Here is a 15,734-nt window from a genome sequence, read left to right as displayed (position 1 = left end):
GGGGAGCAGAAATGAGTAAGGCACCAAGCAGAAAACAGAAAGCTCTGGCCTGAAGTTGGAGGGTGGCAAATCCCCCATGACCTCTTTTGTTCCCTGTAGCAGCCCCCCACTTCATTTGGAGGAGGATGTAGGGGTTGATTCCTCTTCATCTGAGAACCAAGCCTGAAGGGGCTGTACTGTGGCTTCTCACATAGAGTGTTTGGTTCTGTCTCTGGTAACCATAGGTAGGTAGCACATCATGTGTACCCTGGCCAGTAACTCCATTACATGCTTTTGTGTATTAGCTCATCTCATTCCTAGACCAACTGTGTGGCAGAGGTACTCTGAGTGTAACCACTTTATAGAGAAGAAAACTTGGATCAAGCAGGTAACTTGCCCAAGGTCACAACAGCTAGATACTAGAGTCTGCACTTGAATCCAGGCAGTTCTGGGCTACTCTGACTCAGGAATCCTAAATTCCTGCCAACGTGGTTCAAAAGGGAAATAAAAGCAGGCTTTTCATCCGGAGTTTCTGAATGTGGGTTTTACCAGCCATCACAACACTTTATTTCTTTCATTCCTTTTCCTTAGACATCGCTAGCGGTCAATCATTCACACTGCTCTTTATGTGTTACTTGTCTCTCTCCTCTGGAGGGTTATAAATGCCAATGGGGGCAGAGTCTTTGTCTTGACTAGCAAAGTTAGAACAGTCCCGTGCACATAGTAGGTGCAAGAGAAGGTATCTATATAGACATAAGTAGACATATATGTCTGTATCTGCATACCTACACATGTGCCCAAATGCATATGTAAGTATATATATATATATATATATATATTTGTTATGCATATATATGTGTGTATTTGTTGAGTGAATAAACAGTGATGCATGCAGAGTTGTGGCTGAGGGCCATGAAGAAGCTGTGTGTAGACTATCTAACTGCAGATTTTTAGACCAAAAATGATTGCTTTATTTTGCCCTTAATTGATTCAACACTTCACTCTTGGAACATTGGCCTTCTTCCCCAGACGTTGTTTATAGCTTGGGGAAATGGTCTTCTCCATCAGTACAAACACCAGCTGTGATTTGCATCTTCTATTTGGCCTCTTAGATGCTGTCTGAGAAACTGTGTTCTAGCCATTCTTAAACATTCAGCTGGGAAACGATTTGTCCTGCAGATTCCATGGGGAGCGGCTGTCACGCCCCGTCCTCCACGCAGCCCTCCTCCTCCTCCAGCTCCCTTCTCACCAACCCTGCTGCCTGCTTCCTGCCAAGAGATGACCTGAGCACTAGTACTGTAGCCACTGAGGAAACCAGAAGTGAGTCAGAGTTGCTCTTCCTTCCTGATTATCTGATTCTATCCAACTGCGAGACGGGAAGACTGCACCATGCCAGGTACGCCTCTGCGCCCGGCCTCCTAGTGCGCACCCCTCCATTGGCAGAACCCACACTGCTTCCTCTTGCAGCCTCTGTGACTGCCATGCCCTCACTGCGAATCAGGCTGTTTAGCTGTAGCATCTTCTAGTGGGTGTATCTCTGCTCCCCTTGCTTCCTGCTGCCACCAGGGCAGGGCCAGATCCCTATCAACCACTATCAAGGCTGAAGCATGTGGTTCACTAAACAGAATGACTCAGGCATTTTGGTGTTGTGGCTTTCATTTCTAACCTTGCATTTTCATTTGTATCTTCCACTTAGATGAGGAAAAAAAAATCAACAAACCTTTTTATTTCCCCCCCCCGCATTAAGGGGTTGCTGTCACTGAGGGGTGTGGAGGGAATGTCACTATAAAAGTTAAAAAAAAAATGGCGACATCAGAGGAGGGGGCATGGTGGCAGCATGGCCTTTTTTTTTTTTCCCACAGCACAGTTTTGTGGTGGGTGGGTGGCTTTCTCCTTCAAACTTCTTGCCAAAGGTGTAGCAGTACCAATAGCCACTGTGGGGATTTGTGACCTTTCAGTCAAATGTCTGTGCTTTTCTTCCCTCAGTCTCCCCACCAGATGTGATAGCTGGTCAAACTCAGAGCGCTCACTGGAGCAGGCTTCCTTTGATGATGTCTTTGTGGACTGCCCACAGCCGCCACCCTCTGGGAGCCTGGCCGGTTCTTCGCACCCCGGGAACGGGTCTCAGGAGGCCCCCTCCATGAGGCCCCAGGCTGCCCTGATCTGGATGAAAGACGTCAATGGCCCATCCAGGGACCACTTTTCTTTACCACTGGGGGAAACTTCCTTAAATTCTGCCATCCAGGTAGATCAAAATCAAGCCTCCTTGCCCTATGGGGTAAAAGAACTAGACGTGATGTCTAACACACCCCCTCCTCGCCCCCCTAAGCCGAGCCATCTCTCTGAATGGCGGCACAAGGAGCAGTTCCTGTGCAGAGGGCCCAGTAACCTCAAGAAGCCAGAAGGCACTATGGTGCCTAGAAGAATCTCCCTTTCCGGTTTGGACAACATGAGAACCTGGAAAGGTAAGTGCTGGATGATGCTAAACTTCAGGTACTGACAGCAGCCGGCTCCTCTTTCCTCTGTGTTTCCATGTCAGGGCATTGTTCAGCATCCTTTCCTCAGGCCATTCCAGTGTCCTAGCAGGGTCAGGCCGTGGGTGGAAGTGCACACCTGGAAACCCCCCGCCCCGATCCCAGCGTCCCCCTGCTCATCTCGGTCTGCAGACTGGGAGATATCTTTGGTCCCTGTAGATGCTGAAAGAACTCAGATTCCTGGTGCCCTAGCCATGCCCCTACCCACGTGATTTCCTCCTCTCCTGAGACCAGGCTCCTTGTGTTCATTTTGAACTACTCAGGGACCCACTTGGTACAGAAGGTGGTGTCTGGCTTCTGCCAAGGGAGGAGAGCAGAGCTCTTGTCTTCTAGTTGTCAACAATTCCATCAGCCTCATCCTTCATGCCACTTGACACGTTCTTTCCAACTTCTCCCTGGCTAAGCTGAAATGCTCTTGGCCAGGCTATCACCATTGAGGTGATGCTAACCTAGCCATCTCAGCTTGGTCCATTGGCATGCCCTCCTGGAGGCCCCTTTGGCCTTTTTCTGGAAATCTGTTGATTCCCATGGGGTTCTGTGCACACTCTCTCTCTCCTTCTCTCCTGCTGCATCTCCATCCAAATGTTGTGTTCTTTTGCATGAAAGTAAACAGAGGCTAAAACTCTTTGCCATGAAGTGATGAGACCAGATGCCATGATCTTAGTTTTCTGAATGTTGAGCTTAAGCCAACTTATTTTATTGGAAGGAAGAGTGAAAACGAAAGCACTTAAGCAGATCTTTTGCTGCAACTTATAGGAAAGGTAAAGATCATTACCTTATAGAAAAGGTAAAGATAAAGGTAAAGACATTCATGTCTCACCTTGGTGGCCAGGGAAGTCACGCTCCCTGAGGCTGGCTCTCATTGTCACTGTGCTCCAAGGTGTGCTCGTCAAAGAGAGGCTGAAATGCCAGACTGAGAGACCCTGTCTTGGGCAGGTTGGTGTCATGGTCACCCAGTTTGTTGATGGATTTCCCCTCTTATTCAGGTGATGAGTCTTGGTGAAATGACACAAGCAGGAGTCGTATTGTCAGTGGTCAGTTGGCACGGTTGCAATAGGGACTGATGCACCCTTTTTTTTGAAGGGTGCAGCACACATTCTGTTGCATTCTGCCTCTTGCTGTCTGAGTCATCATGGTTTAATTTCTTGATGTCATGAGGATTTTGGTATTCAGCCACCTTGTTGGTTCTTCCCAAATATTGTCAAACAGGAAGCCACCACGGCTCTTGGTGAAGAGTGTCCGGCTAACTGGGAGGTTTGTTTTGAAAATCAGTTGAAATGAATATCTACCACATCATTGGTTCCAGCATATAATAGGTGTTTAGTATCTCTCTGTGTCACATCTTTCTTGTTAAATATTTTCATGACTATATAAGGAAAGCTTTATGACTAACGGTTTATCTCAACTGAAATGTCTTCCTCAAGTAATGTGGAATCTTGTATTCAGTACATTGATCTGATCTTTCCTTTGAGAAAATGTAATATGTAAATGTGTGAAATCTTCATGCGATTTTGAAGACACCTCCTCTCCCCCAGATGTGGAGAACACATACATACCTGTCAACACACCCCTGTAATGATTTATACCTCCTATACTAGGCTGACTGGTTCTCAGAGCCTGTACATAGCACTTTATCTTCATGTTTCTTTGATCCCTACTTCATTATCTAGTATTTTACTATAGTTTTTGTTCATATTTTTCTTACTTGAGTGATGCACTATATTTTATATTTCTATATTTTATACACTAGGAACTGTAAGTGTTTATGGCTTTAAAAGTTATATTAGAAATTATCTTTAAAAAATTTAAATAAACTACCTTTAACTCTCTTAATTTCCCCACCCCGAATCCTTTAAAAACATTTAAAATACAACTGTATTAATGGAAATTTCACACATTTACAAAAGTAGGAGATGGTATGATGAACTCCCATGTATCTATCTCCCAGTTCAGTTCAGTTGCTCAGTCGTGTTGGAGTCTTTGTGATCCCATTGACTGCAGCATGCCAGGCTTCCCTGTTCTTCACTATCTCCCAGAGTTTGCTCAAATTCATGTCCATCGAGTTGGTGATGCCATCCAACTATCTCATCCTCTGTCGTCCCCTTCTCCTGCCTTCAATCTTTCCCAGTATCAGGGTCTTTTCTGATGAGTCAGTTCTTCGCATCAGGTGGCCAAAGTATTGGAGTTTCAGCTTCAGCATCAGTCCTTCCAAGGAATATTCAGGGTTGATTTCCTTTAGGATGGATTGGTTTGATCTTGCAGTCCAAGGGACTCTCAGGAGTCTTCTCCACCACCACAGTTCAAAAGCATCAATTCTTCAGCAGTCAGCTTTCTTTATGGTCCAACTCTCACATCCACACATGACTACTAGAAAAAACATAGTTTTGACTATACAGAACGTTGTTGGCAAAGTAATGTCTCTGCTTTTTAATGTGCTACCTAGGTTTGTCATAGTTTTTCTTCCAAGGAGCACGTGTCTTTTAATTTCATGGCTGCAGTGATTTTGGAGCCCAAGAAAATAAAGTCTCTCACTATTTCCATTGTTTCCCCATCTATTTGCCATGAAGTGATGGGACTGGATGCCATGATCTTAGTTTTTTGAATATTGAGTTTTAAGCCAGCTTTTTCACTCTCTTCTTTTCACTTTTATCAAGAGGCTCTTTAGTTCATCTTCACTTTCTCCCATAAGGGTGCATATCTGAGATTATTGATATTTCTCCTAGCAATCTCGATTCCAGCTTGTGCTTCATCCAACCTGGCATTTCTCATAATGTACTCTGCATATAAGTTAAATATGCAGGGTGACAATATACAGCCTTGACATACTACTCCTTTCTCAATTTGGAACCGATCATTGTTCCATGTCCTGTTCTAACTGTTGCTTCTTTTTATAAAAAATTTTATATTTATTTATTTGGTTGTGCCAGGTCTTAGTTGTGGCATGCAAACTCTTACTTGTGGCATGTGGAATCTAGTTCCCTGACCAGGAATTGAACCCATGTCCCCCTGCCTTTGGAGCATGGAGTCTTAGCCACTGGACCACCAGGGAAGTCCCTAACTGTTGCTTCTTGTCCTGCATACAGATTTCTCAGGAGGCAGGTCAGGTGGTCTGGTATTCTCATCTCTTGAAGAATTTCCCACAGTTTGTTGTGATCAACACAGTCAAAGGCTTTAGCATAGTCAATGAAGCAGAAGTAGATGTTTTTCTGGAATTCTCTTGCTTTTTCTATGATCCAATGGCTGTTGGCAATTTGGTTGCCAAATTGGTTCCTCTGCCTTTTCTAAATCCAGCTTGTACATCTGGAAGTTCTCAGTTCACATACTGTTGAAGGATGGCTTGGAGAATTTTTAGCATTACTTTACTAGTGTGTGAAATGAGTGCAGTTGTGCATTAGTTTGAACATTCTTTTGCATTGCCTTTCTTTGTGATTGGAATGAAAACTGAGCTTTTCTTGGCCTGTGGGCACTGCTGAGTTTTCTAAATTTGCTGGCATATTGAGTGCAGCACTTTCACAGCATCATCTTTTAGGATTTGAAATAGCTCAGCTGGAATTCCATCACCTCCACTAGCTTTGTTCATAGTGATGCTTCCTAAGGCCCACTTGACTTCGCACTCCAGGATGTCTGGTTCTAGGTGAGTGATCATACCATCATGGTTATCTGGGTCATTAAGATCCTTTTGGTGTAGTTCTTTTGTGTATTCTTGCCACCTCTTCTCTATATCTTCTGCTTCTGTTAGGTCCATACCGTTTCTGTCCTTTATTGTGCTCATCTTTGCATGAAATGTTCTCTTCGTATCTCTAGTTTTCTTGAAGAGATTTCTAGTCTTTCTCATTCTGTTGTTTTCCTCTATTTCTTTGCCTGATCACTTAAGAAGGCTTTCTTATCTCATCCGCCAGGCTTAAAAATTACTAAGTTTTGTTTCCTGACTTACTTTGCTGCTTAATTGTAAAATATGACATGTCTATAGTGTTTTTATTCCTTAAAGTTTTCAATTTCAAGTGATTAATCAGCAACCTCTTAAAACACATTCCTTAGTTTAAATTTCTATGTTAATTTTTTTATTGCCGGAGTGCATGAATTCTTACTGGAAAAAGTTAAACGATACAGAAGTACATACTACATCTTCTTTTTAAAGCATAAATGAAATCTGAATATATTTACTGTAATGCAACTAGTTATCCTGAGATCATGCCACCGCTATACTTGTCTGCCTCTAATCTGTTTTCCACACTGCAGTCAAGTGATCTCTTAAAAAATGTAAATCAGATAGTCAGTTCCTTGCTAAAAAACCAATCTAACGTCTTCTCTGTGCACTAGGAATAAAACCTAAATTTCTTACCATAGTGTGCAAGGCCCATTGTGATCTGCCTTGCCTATATCCTTTATCTTTCTTTTATTTTTCTTCCACTTTTATTGTGATGTAATTGACATACAGAACTGTGTAAGTTTAAGGAACACAGCATGATTTGACTTATATACATCATGAAAGTTGACCACAGTTTTGTGAGCATCTGTCATCTCATATAGATATAACATTACAAAAATAGAAGCAAATCTTCCTTCTGATGAGAACTCTTAGGATTTACTCTTGTAACAATTGTCATATATAACATGCAGTACTGTTATTTCTATTTATCTTGTCATGCCTTACCTCCCAAATACGTATTTATCTTACAACTGGAAGTTTGTACTTTTTGACCGACCACCTTAACCCAGTTCTTTTTCTCTCCATTCCACACTTTCAACTACTACCTTTTTTTGGGCCTCATCCCACAGGCTTGTTCCCAGGATCTTAGTTCCCTGATCAGGGATTGAACCTGCATCCTGAGCAGCAAAATCACAGAGTCCTAACCACTGAACCACCAGGGAATTCTCCTTATTATTTTATTTCTGTCTATAGTTTTTTATGGCTTTTAGTGAAGTCTTGCATATCTCATTAATATATTCCCATGCATTTGTTATTTTTTATATTGTCAATGGTATTTTACTTAAAAAAATTTTTGCTGTTGCATAAAAGTAACTTTGCTTTTCATTTTGATTTTTATATCTACCTTTTCTTTTTCTTTTCTTTTCTTTCTTTTCTTTTTTTTTTTTTTTTACTATTTATTTATTTGAAAGTGCTAGGTCTTAGTTGTGGCATGTGGTATCTGGTTCCCCACTGGGATCAAAACCCAGGCACCCTGCATTGGGAGTCTTAGCCACTGGGCCACCAGGAAAGTCTCCTATCTTTTCTAAATGTATATTTATTTGCATTTTCTTTGTATGCAATCATATAACATGCAAATACTAAAAACTGTTTTTTCCAGCATCGATATCTTTCATTTTCTTTTTCTCATGTCACTGCTTGGGCTAGGAAGGCCAGGATATCTTTGAATAGTACTGTTAGTAACTGGGATCCTTGTCTTATTTCTGGTCTCACCTGGAAAACTTCTGTGTTTCACTATTGTAATGTGGTTTGCAGGAAACTTTTGTAGATACCATTCATTAGAATAAGTACATTCTCTGATATTCCTACTTTGCTAAATGTTTTTTTTTTTTAAATCATCAAGGGGTATTGAAATTGTTGAAACATTTTATGACCATGTGATTTTTCTCCTTTATCCTGTTAACATGAAGGACTTCACTGGACAATTTTTTTGGAACTATAGTTGATTATTTATAATATTATATTAGTTTCCCTTTCAAGTGTATAACACAGAGATTCAGTATTTTTACAGATTGTTGTTGTTTAGTTGCTCAGTTGTGTCTGACCCTTTATCATAGTATCTTTTGTATTTTACACCAAGTTCCTGTACACATTTTTTCTCCTTGAGTGATGCACTGTCTTTTATGTTTTGCATTAGGAACTGGGTAAAAAGAGTTGGACACAACTTAGTGACTGAAAAACAATATTTTATTGTATATATGTGTCACATCTTCTTTATCCATTCATCTGTTGATGGACACTTAAGTTGCTTCCCTGTCTTGGCTATTGTGAATAGTGGTACTATGAACATTGGAGTGCATGTGTCTTTTTGAATTAGAGTTTTCATTTTTTTTTCCTGATAAATGCTCAGGAATGGGATTGCAGGACAACATGGTAGCTCTATTTTAAGTTTTTTGAGGAACCTTCATATATTTTTCGTGGTGACTACACCAGCTTACGTTTCTACCAGCAGCTGTACAAGGGTTCCCTTTTCTCCACATCCTCACCAACACTTGTTATTTGTTGTCTTTTTGATGATAGCCATTCTCACATGTGTGAGGTGATAGCTCCTTGTAGTTTTGATTTGGATTTCTCTAATAATTACTGATGTTGAACATCTTTTCATGTTCCTGTTGGCTGTCTTATTATTTTTTTTTTGTAAAAATGTCCATTCATTTTCCTGCCCATTTAAAAAAATCGATTTATTTTTTAATTGAAGGATAATTGCTTTACAGAATTTTGATGTTTTCTGTCAAACCTCAACATGAATAAGCCATAGGTATACATATATCCCCTCCTATTTGAACCTCCCTCCCATCTCCCTCCCCATCCCACCCCTCTAGATTGATACAGAGCCCTTGTTTGAGTTTCCTGAGCCATACGGCAAACTCCCATTGACTATCTATTTTGCATATGGTAATGTAAGTTTCCATGTTACTCTTTCCATACGTCTCATCCTCTTCTCCCCCTCCCCATGTCCATAAGTCTGTTGTCTGTGTCTGTTTCTCCATTGCTGCCCTGTAAATAAATGTTTCAGTACCATTTTTCTAGATTCTGTATATGTGTGTTAGAATACGATATTTATCTTTCTCTTTCTGACTTACTTCACTCTGTATAATAGGCTCTAGGTTCATACACCTCATAAGAACTGACTCAAATGTGTTCTTTTTTATGGCTGTGTAATATTCCATTCTTTATCCATTCATCTGTTGATGGGCATCTCGGTCCCTTCCATGTTCTAGCTATTGTAAATAGTGCTGCAGTGAACAATGGGATACATGTGTCTTTTTCAGTTTTGGTTTCCTCAGGGTATATGCCTAAGAGTGAGGTTGCTGAATCATATGGTGGTTTTATTCCTAGTTTTTTAAGGAATCTCCATACTGTCTTCCATAGTAGCTGTATAAATTTACATTCCCACCAACAGTGTGAGAGTGTTCCCTTTTCTCCACACCCTCTCCAACATTTATTGTTTGCAGACTTTTTGATGATGGCCATGCTGACTTGTGTGAGGTGATATCTCATTGTAGTTTTGATTTGCATTTCTCTATTAATGAGCAGTGTTGAGCATCTTTTCATGTTTGTCAGCCATCTGTATGTCTTGTTTGGAGAAATGTCTGTTTAGGGCTTTTTACCATTTTTTGACTGGGTTGTTTGTTTTTCTGGTATTGAATTGTATGAGCCACTTGTATATTTTGGAAATTAATCCTTTGTCAGTTCATTTGCTATTATTTTCTCCTGTTCTGAGAGCTGTCTTTTCACCTTGCTTAGTGTTTCCTCTGCTGTGCAAAACCTTTTAAGATTAATCAGGTCCCACTTGTTTACTTTTGTTTTTATTTCCATTACTCTAGGAGGTGGGTCATAGAGGCTCTTGCTTTGATTTTTGTCATCGAGTGTTCTGCCCATGATGTCCTCTAAGAGTTTTATAGTTTCTATAGTTTTATAGTTTTATAGACCTTCCATTTAGGTCTTTAATCCATTTTGAGTTTATCTTTGGTATGGTGTTAGGAAGCATTCTAATTTCATTCTTTTACATGTAGCTGTCCAGTTTTCCCAGAACCATATATTGAAGAGGCTGTCTTTGTCCCTTTGTATATTCTTGCCTCCTTGTCAAAAATAAGGTACCTATAGGTGCATGGGTTTATTTCTGGGCTTTCTATCCTGTTCTGTTGGCCTATATTTCTGTTTTTGTGCCAGTACCATACTGTCTTGATGACTGTAGCTTTGTAGTATAATCTGAAGTCAGGAAGGTTGATTCCTCCATCTCCATTCTTCTTTCTCAAGACTGCTCTCTGCTCTGGCTATTCAGGGTCTTCTGTGTTTCCATATGAATTGTGAAATTTTTTGTTCTAGTTGTGTGAAAATGTCATTGGTAATTTGATAGGGATCAAGTTGAATCTGTAGATTGTGTTTGGTAGTATAGTCATTTTCATGATATTGATTCTTCCTACCCAAGAATATGGAATATCTCTCCATCTGTTTATGTCATCTTTGATTTCTTTCATTAGTGTCTTATAATTTTCTGTGTTTAATTCTTTTGTCTCATGAGGTAATTTATTCCTAGATATTTAATTCTTTTTGTTGCAATGGTGAATGGGATTGATTCCTTAATTTCTCTTGCTGATTTTTCATTGTTAGTATATAAAATGCAAGTGATTTCTGTGTATTGATTTTGTATCCTGCTCCTTTGCTAAATTCACTGATTAGCTCTAGTAATTTTCTGATACTATCTTTAGAATTTTCTATGTACAATATCATGTCATCAGCAAACAGTGAGAGCTTTACTTCTTTTCTGATCTGGATTCCTTTTATTTCTTTTTTCTTCTCTGATTGCTGTAGCTAAGAGTTCCAGAACTATGTTGAATAATAGTGGTGGAAATGGACACCCTTGTCTTGTTCCTGATCTTAGGGGGAATGCTTTCAGTTTTTCACCATTGAGAATAATGATTGCTGTAGACTTATCATATATGGCCTTTACTGTGTTGAGGTAGGTTCCTTCTATGCCTATTTTTTGAAGAGTTTTAATCACAAATGGGTGCTGAATTTTGTCAAAGGCCTTTTGTGCATCTATTGAGATTATCATATGGTTTTTATCTTTCAATTTGTTAATATGGTGTATCACATTGTTTAATTTGCATATATTGAAGAATCCTTGCATCTCTGGAATAAACCCAACTTGATCATGGTGTATGACCTTTTCAATGTGTTGCTGAATTCTGTTTGCTAAAATTTTATTGAGGATTTTTGCATTTATAGTCATCAGTGATTTTGGCCTGTAGGTTTATTTTTTTGTGTTATCTTTGTCTTGTTTTGGTATCAGGGTGATGGTGGCCTTGTAGAATGAGTTTAGAAGTGTTCCTTCCTCTGGAATTTTTTGAAAGAGTTTGAGAAGGATAGGCATTAGCTCTTCTCTAAATGTTTGATAGAATTCTCCTGTGAAGCCATCTGATCCTGGGATTTTGTTTTTTGGGAGATTTTGATCACGGCTTCACTTTCAGTGCTTGTAATTGGGTTGTTCATAATTTCTATTTCTTCTTGGTTCAGTCTTATGAGATTGAACTTTTCTAAGAATCTGTCCATTTCTTCCAGGTTATGCATTTTGTTGCCATAATATTGCATTTTATTGTTCATAATAGTCTCATAATCCTTTGTATTTCTACATCGTCTGTTGTAACTTCTTTTGCATTTCTAATTTTGTTGATTTGATTCTTCTCTCCTTTTTTCTTGATGAGTATGGCTAAAGGTTTGTCAATTTAAACAAAGATAAACATCTTATCGAAGAACCAGCTTTTAGTTTTATTAATTGTTACTATTGTTTGTTTCTTTTTCATTTATTTCTGCTTGGATCTTTATGATTTCTTTCCTTCTATTAAATTTGAGGCTATTTTTCTTCTTTTTCCAGTTGTTTTAGGTGTAAATTTAGGTTGTCTATTCAATGTTTTTCTTGTTTCTCGAGGTAGGATTGTATTGCTATAAACTTACCTCTCAGAACTGCTTTTGCTGCATCCCATAGGTTTTGAGTTGTTATGTTTTCATTGTCATTTGTTTCTAGAAATTTTTTTGATTTCCCTTTTGATTTCTTCTGTAACGTGTTGGTTATTTAGAAATATATTGGTTAATCTCCATATGCTTGCATTTCTTACAGTTTTTTCCTTGTAATTGATATGTAGTCCCATAGTGTTGTGGTCTGAGAAGAGGCTTGATATGATTTCAGTTTTCTTAAATTTACTGAATTTTGATTTGTGACACAAGATGTGGTCTATCCTGGAGAATGTTCCATGTGCACTTGAGAAGAAAGTGTATTCTTCTGCATTTGGATGGAATATCCCGAAGATATCAATGAGATCCATCTCATCTCATGTATGGTTTAAGACTTGTGTTTCCTTCTTAATTTTCTGTTTTCATGAACTGTCCACTGGTGTGAGTGGGGTGTTAAGGTCTCCTACTATTATTGTGTTACTGTCAATTTCTCCTTTTGTCTGTTAGTGTTTGTCTTATGTATTGAGGTGCTCCTATGTTGGGTGCATAGATATTTACAATTGTTATATCTTCCTCTTGGATTGATCCCTTGATCATTATGTAGTGTCCTTCCTTATTTCTTGTAATCTTCTTTATTTTAAGGTCTATTTTGTCTGATATGAGGATTGCTACTCCTGCTTTCTTTTGGTTACCATTTGCATGGAATATATTTTTCCATTCTCTCACTTTCAGTCTATATGTGCCTTTAGGTCTGAAGTGGGTTTCTTGTAGACAGCATATATATGGGTCTTGTTTTTGTATCCATTCAGCCAGTCTGTGTCTTTTTGGTTGTAACATTTAATCCATTTACATTTAAAGTAATTATTGATATATATGTTCCTATTGCCATTTTCTTAATGGTTTGGGGTGGATTTTGTAGATCTTTTTCTTGTATTTCTTGACTGTATAAGTCCCTTTAGCATTTGTTGTGAAGCTGATTTGGTGGTACTGAATTCTCTTAACTTTTGCTTGTCTGGAAAGCTTTTTATTTCTCCATCAGTTTTGAATGAGATCCTTGGGTACAGTAACCTTGGTTGTAGGTTTTTCCCTTTCAGTACTTTACATATATCCTGCCATTCCCTTCTGACCTGCAGAGTTTCTGCTGAAAGATCAGCTGTTAAACCTATGGGGTTCCCTTGTATTTTACTTGTCGCTTCTCCTTTGCTGCTTTTAATATTCTTTCTTTGTCTTTAGTCTTTGTTAGTTTGATTAGTATGTGTCTTGGTGTGTTTCTCCTTGGGTTTATCCTGTATGGGACTCTTTGCATCTCTTGACTATTTCCTTTTCCATGTTAGGGAAATTTTCAACTATAATCTCTTCAAAAAATTGTCTCATATCCTTTTTCTCTTCTTCTTCTGGGATCCCTCTAATTCAAATGTTTGTGTGTTTGATATTGTCCCAGAGGTCTCTGAGAGTATCCTCAGTTCTCTTCATTCTTTTTACTTTATTCTGCTCTTCAGAAATTATTTCCACTATTTTAACTTCCAGATCACTGATTCCTTCTTCTGTTTCAGATATTCTGCTATTGATTCCTTCTAGAGTATTTTTAATTTCAGTAATTGTGTTGTTTGTTTCTGTATGTTTATTTTTTAATTCTTCTAGGTGTTTGTTAGTTGATTATTGCATTCTCTCCATTTTGTTTTCAAGGTTTTTGATCATCTTTACTATCATTATTCTGAATTCTTTTTCAGGTAGTTTGCCTGCCTATTTCTTGTTCATTTATTTGGACTTCTGTGTTTCTAGTTTGTTCCTTCATTTGTGTAGTATTTCTCTGTCTTTTCATTATTTTTTTATTTTATTTTATTTTTTATTTTTTTAACTTGTTATGTTTGTGGTCTCTTTTTCCCAGGCTTCAAGGTTGAATTCTTTCTTCCTTTTGGTTTCTGCCCTCCTAAGGTTGGTCCAGTGGTTTGTGTAAGCTTCATATAGGGTGAGATTTGTGCTGAGTCTTTTTTTTTTTTACCTCTGATGGGCAAGGCTGAGTGAGGTGGTAATCTTGTTTGCTGATGATTGGCTTTGTATTTTTGTTTTGTTTGTTGTTTAGATGGGGCGTCCTGCACAGGGTGCTACTGGTGGTTGGGTGATGCTGGGCCTTGTATTGAAGTGGTTTCCTTTGTGTGAGTTCTCACTATTTGATGCTTCCTTGGGTTAATTCTCTGGTAGTCTAGGGTCTTGGATTCGCTACTCCCATTCCAAAGGCTCAGGGCTTGATCTCTTCGTATAGGACTGATGAGATGAAAACAACCTCTTTGTTTTTCAGACCTCCTGTCATAGTTATTTCCAAAATCTGGTCGACTACATCTTCAGTTTCTCTGCATCCAGCATGCCTTAAGAACCACAGTTCCTCTCTCTTGCCCATTTTCAAATCATGTACTTTGTTTTTTTTTTTTGATATTGAGTTTTATGAGCTGTTTATATATTTTGAATATTAAAATCTTGTTGGTCATATCATTTGCAAATATTTTCTCTCATTTCATAGGTTGTTTTTTTGTTTTGCTGGTGGTGTCCTTTGCTGTCCAAAAACTTTTAAGTGTAATTAGGTCCCAGTTGTTTGTTTTGGTTTTATTTCTTTTGTTTGCTTACTGTTGTTGTTCTGTTGCTAAATCGTGTTTGACTATGTGGCCCTATGGACTGAAGCATGCCAGGCTCCCCTGCATTCCACTATCTCCTGGGGTTTGCTCAAAGTCGTGTTCGTTGAGTCAGTGACACTATATAACCATATCATCCTCTGCCACCGCTTCTCCTTTTGCTTTCAATCTTTCCCAGCATCAGGGTCTTTTCCAGTGAGTCAGGTGGCCAAACTATTGGAGCTTCAGCTTCAGCATCAGTCCTTCCAATGAATATTCAGGATTGATTTCCTTTAGGATTGACTGGTTTGATCTCCTTGCTGTCCAAAGGACTCTCAAGAGTCTTCTCCAGCACCACAATTTGAAAGCATCAATGCTTTGGCAGTCAGCCTTATTTAACGTCCAACTCTCACATCCATACATGACTACTGGAAAAACCATAGCTTTGACTATACAGACCTTTGTTGGCTAAGTGATGTGTCTGCTTCTTTAATACACTGTCTAGTTTTGTCATAACTTTCCTTCCAAGGAGCAAGAGTCTTTTAACATCATGGCTGCAATCATCATCCACGGTGATTTTGGAGCCCAAGAAAGTAAAATCTGTCACTGTTTCCACTTTTCCCCCCTTCTGTTTGCCATAAAGTGGAGATAGATTCAAAAAATATTGCTACAATCATGTCAAAGAGTGTTCTGCCTATGTTATCTTCTAGGACTTTTATGGTTTCAGGTCTTGTAGTTAGATCTTTAATCCATTTTGAATTTATTTTTGTATATGGTGTTAGGAAGTGTTCTAGTTTCATTATTTTACATGTAGTTGTCCAGGTTTCTGAGCATCACCTGTTGGAGGGACTGTCTTTTCTGCATTGTATATTCTTGCCTCCTTTGTCATAGATTAATGGACCATAGGTGTGTGGGCCTTCTATTCTCTCCCACTGATCTATGTATCTGTTT

General features: G+C 38.9%; 1 protein-coding gene across 1 annotated transcript in view; it reads left to right on the top strand.

Annotated features, from left to right (window-relative positions):
• GAB3 (GRB2 associated binding protein 3) overlaps positions 1-15,734 on the top strand; it is a 76,666-nt gene that overhangs the window by 33,486 nt on the left and 27,446 nt on the right. Inside the window, exons 3-4 of the mRNA XM_065915438.1 lie at positions 1,159-1,375; positions 1,966-2,444. Coding sequence (XP_065771510.1) covers positions 1,159-1,375; positions 1,966-2,444 — 696 coding nt within the window. The remainder of the gene's footprint in view (positions 1-1,158; positions 1,376-1,965; positions 2,445-15,734) is intronic.

This window comes from Muntiacus reevesi, chromosome X, assembly GCF_963930625.1.
Source record: "Muntiacus reevesi chromosome X, mMunRee1.1, whole genome shotgun sequence".
NCBI classification, from domain to species: domain Eukaryota; kingdom Metazoa; phylum Chordata; class Mammalia; order Artiodactyla; family Cervidae; genus Muntiacus; species Muntiacus reevesi.
Note: the sequence above shows the minus strand (reverse complement) of the source record. Positions and strands in the feature narration are given on the sequence as shown.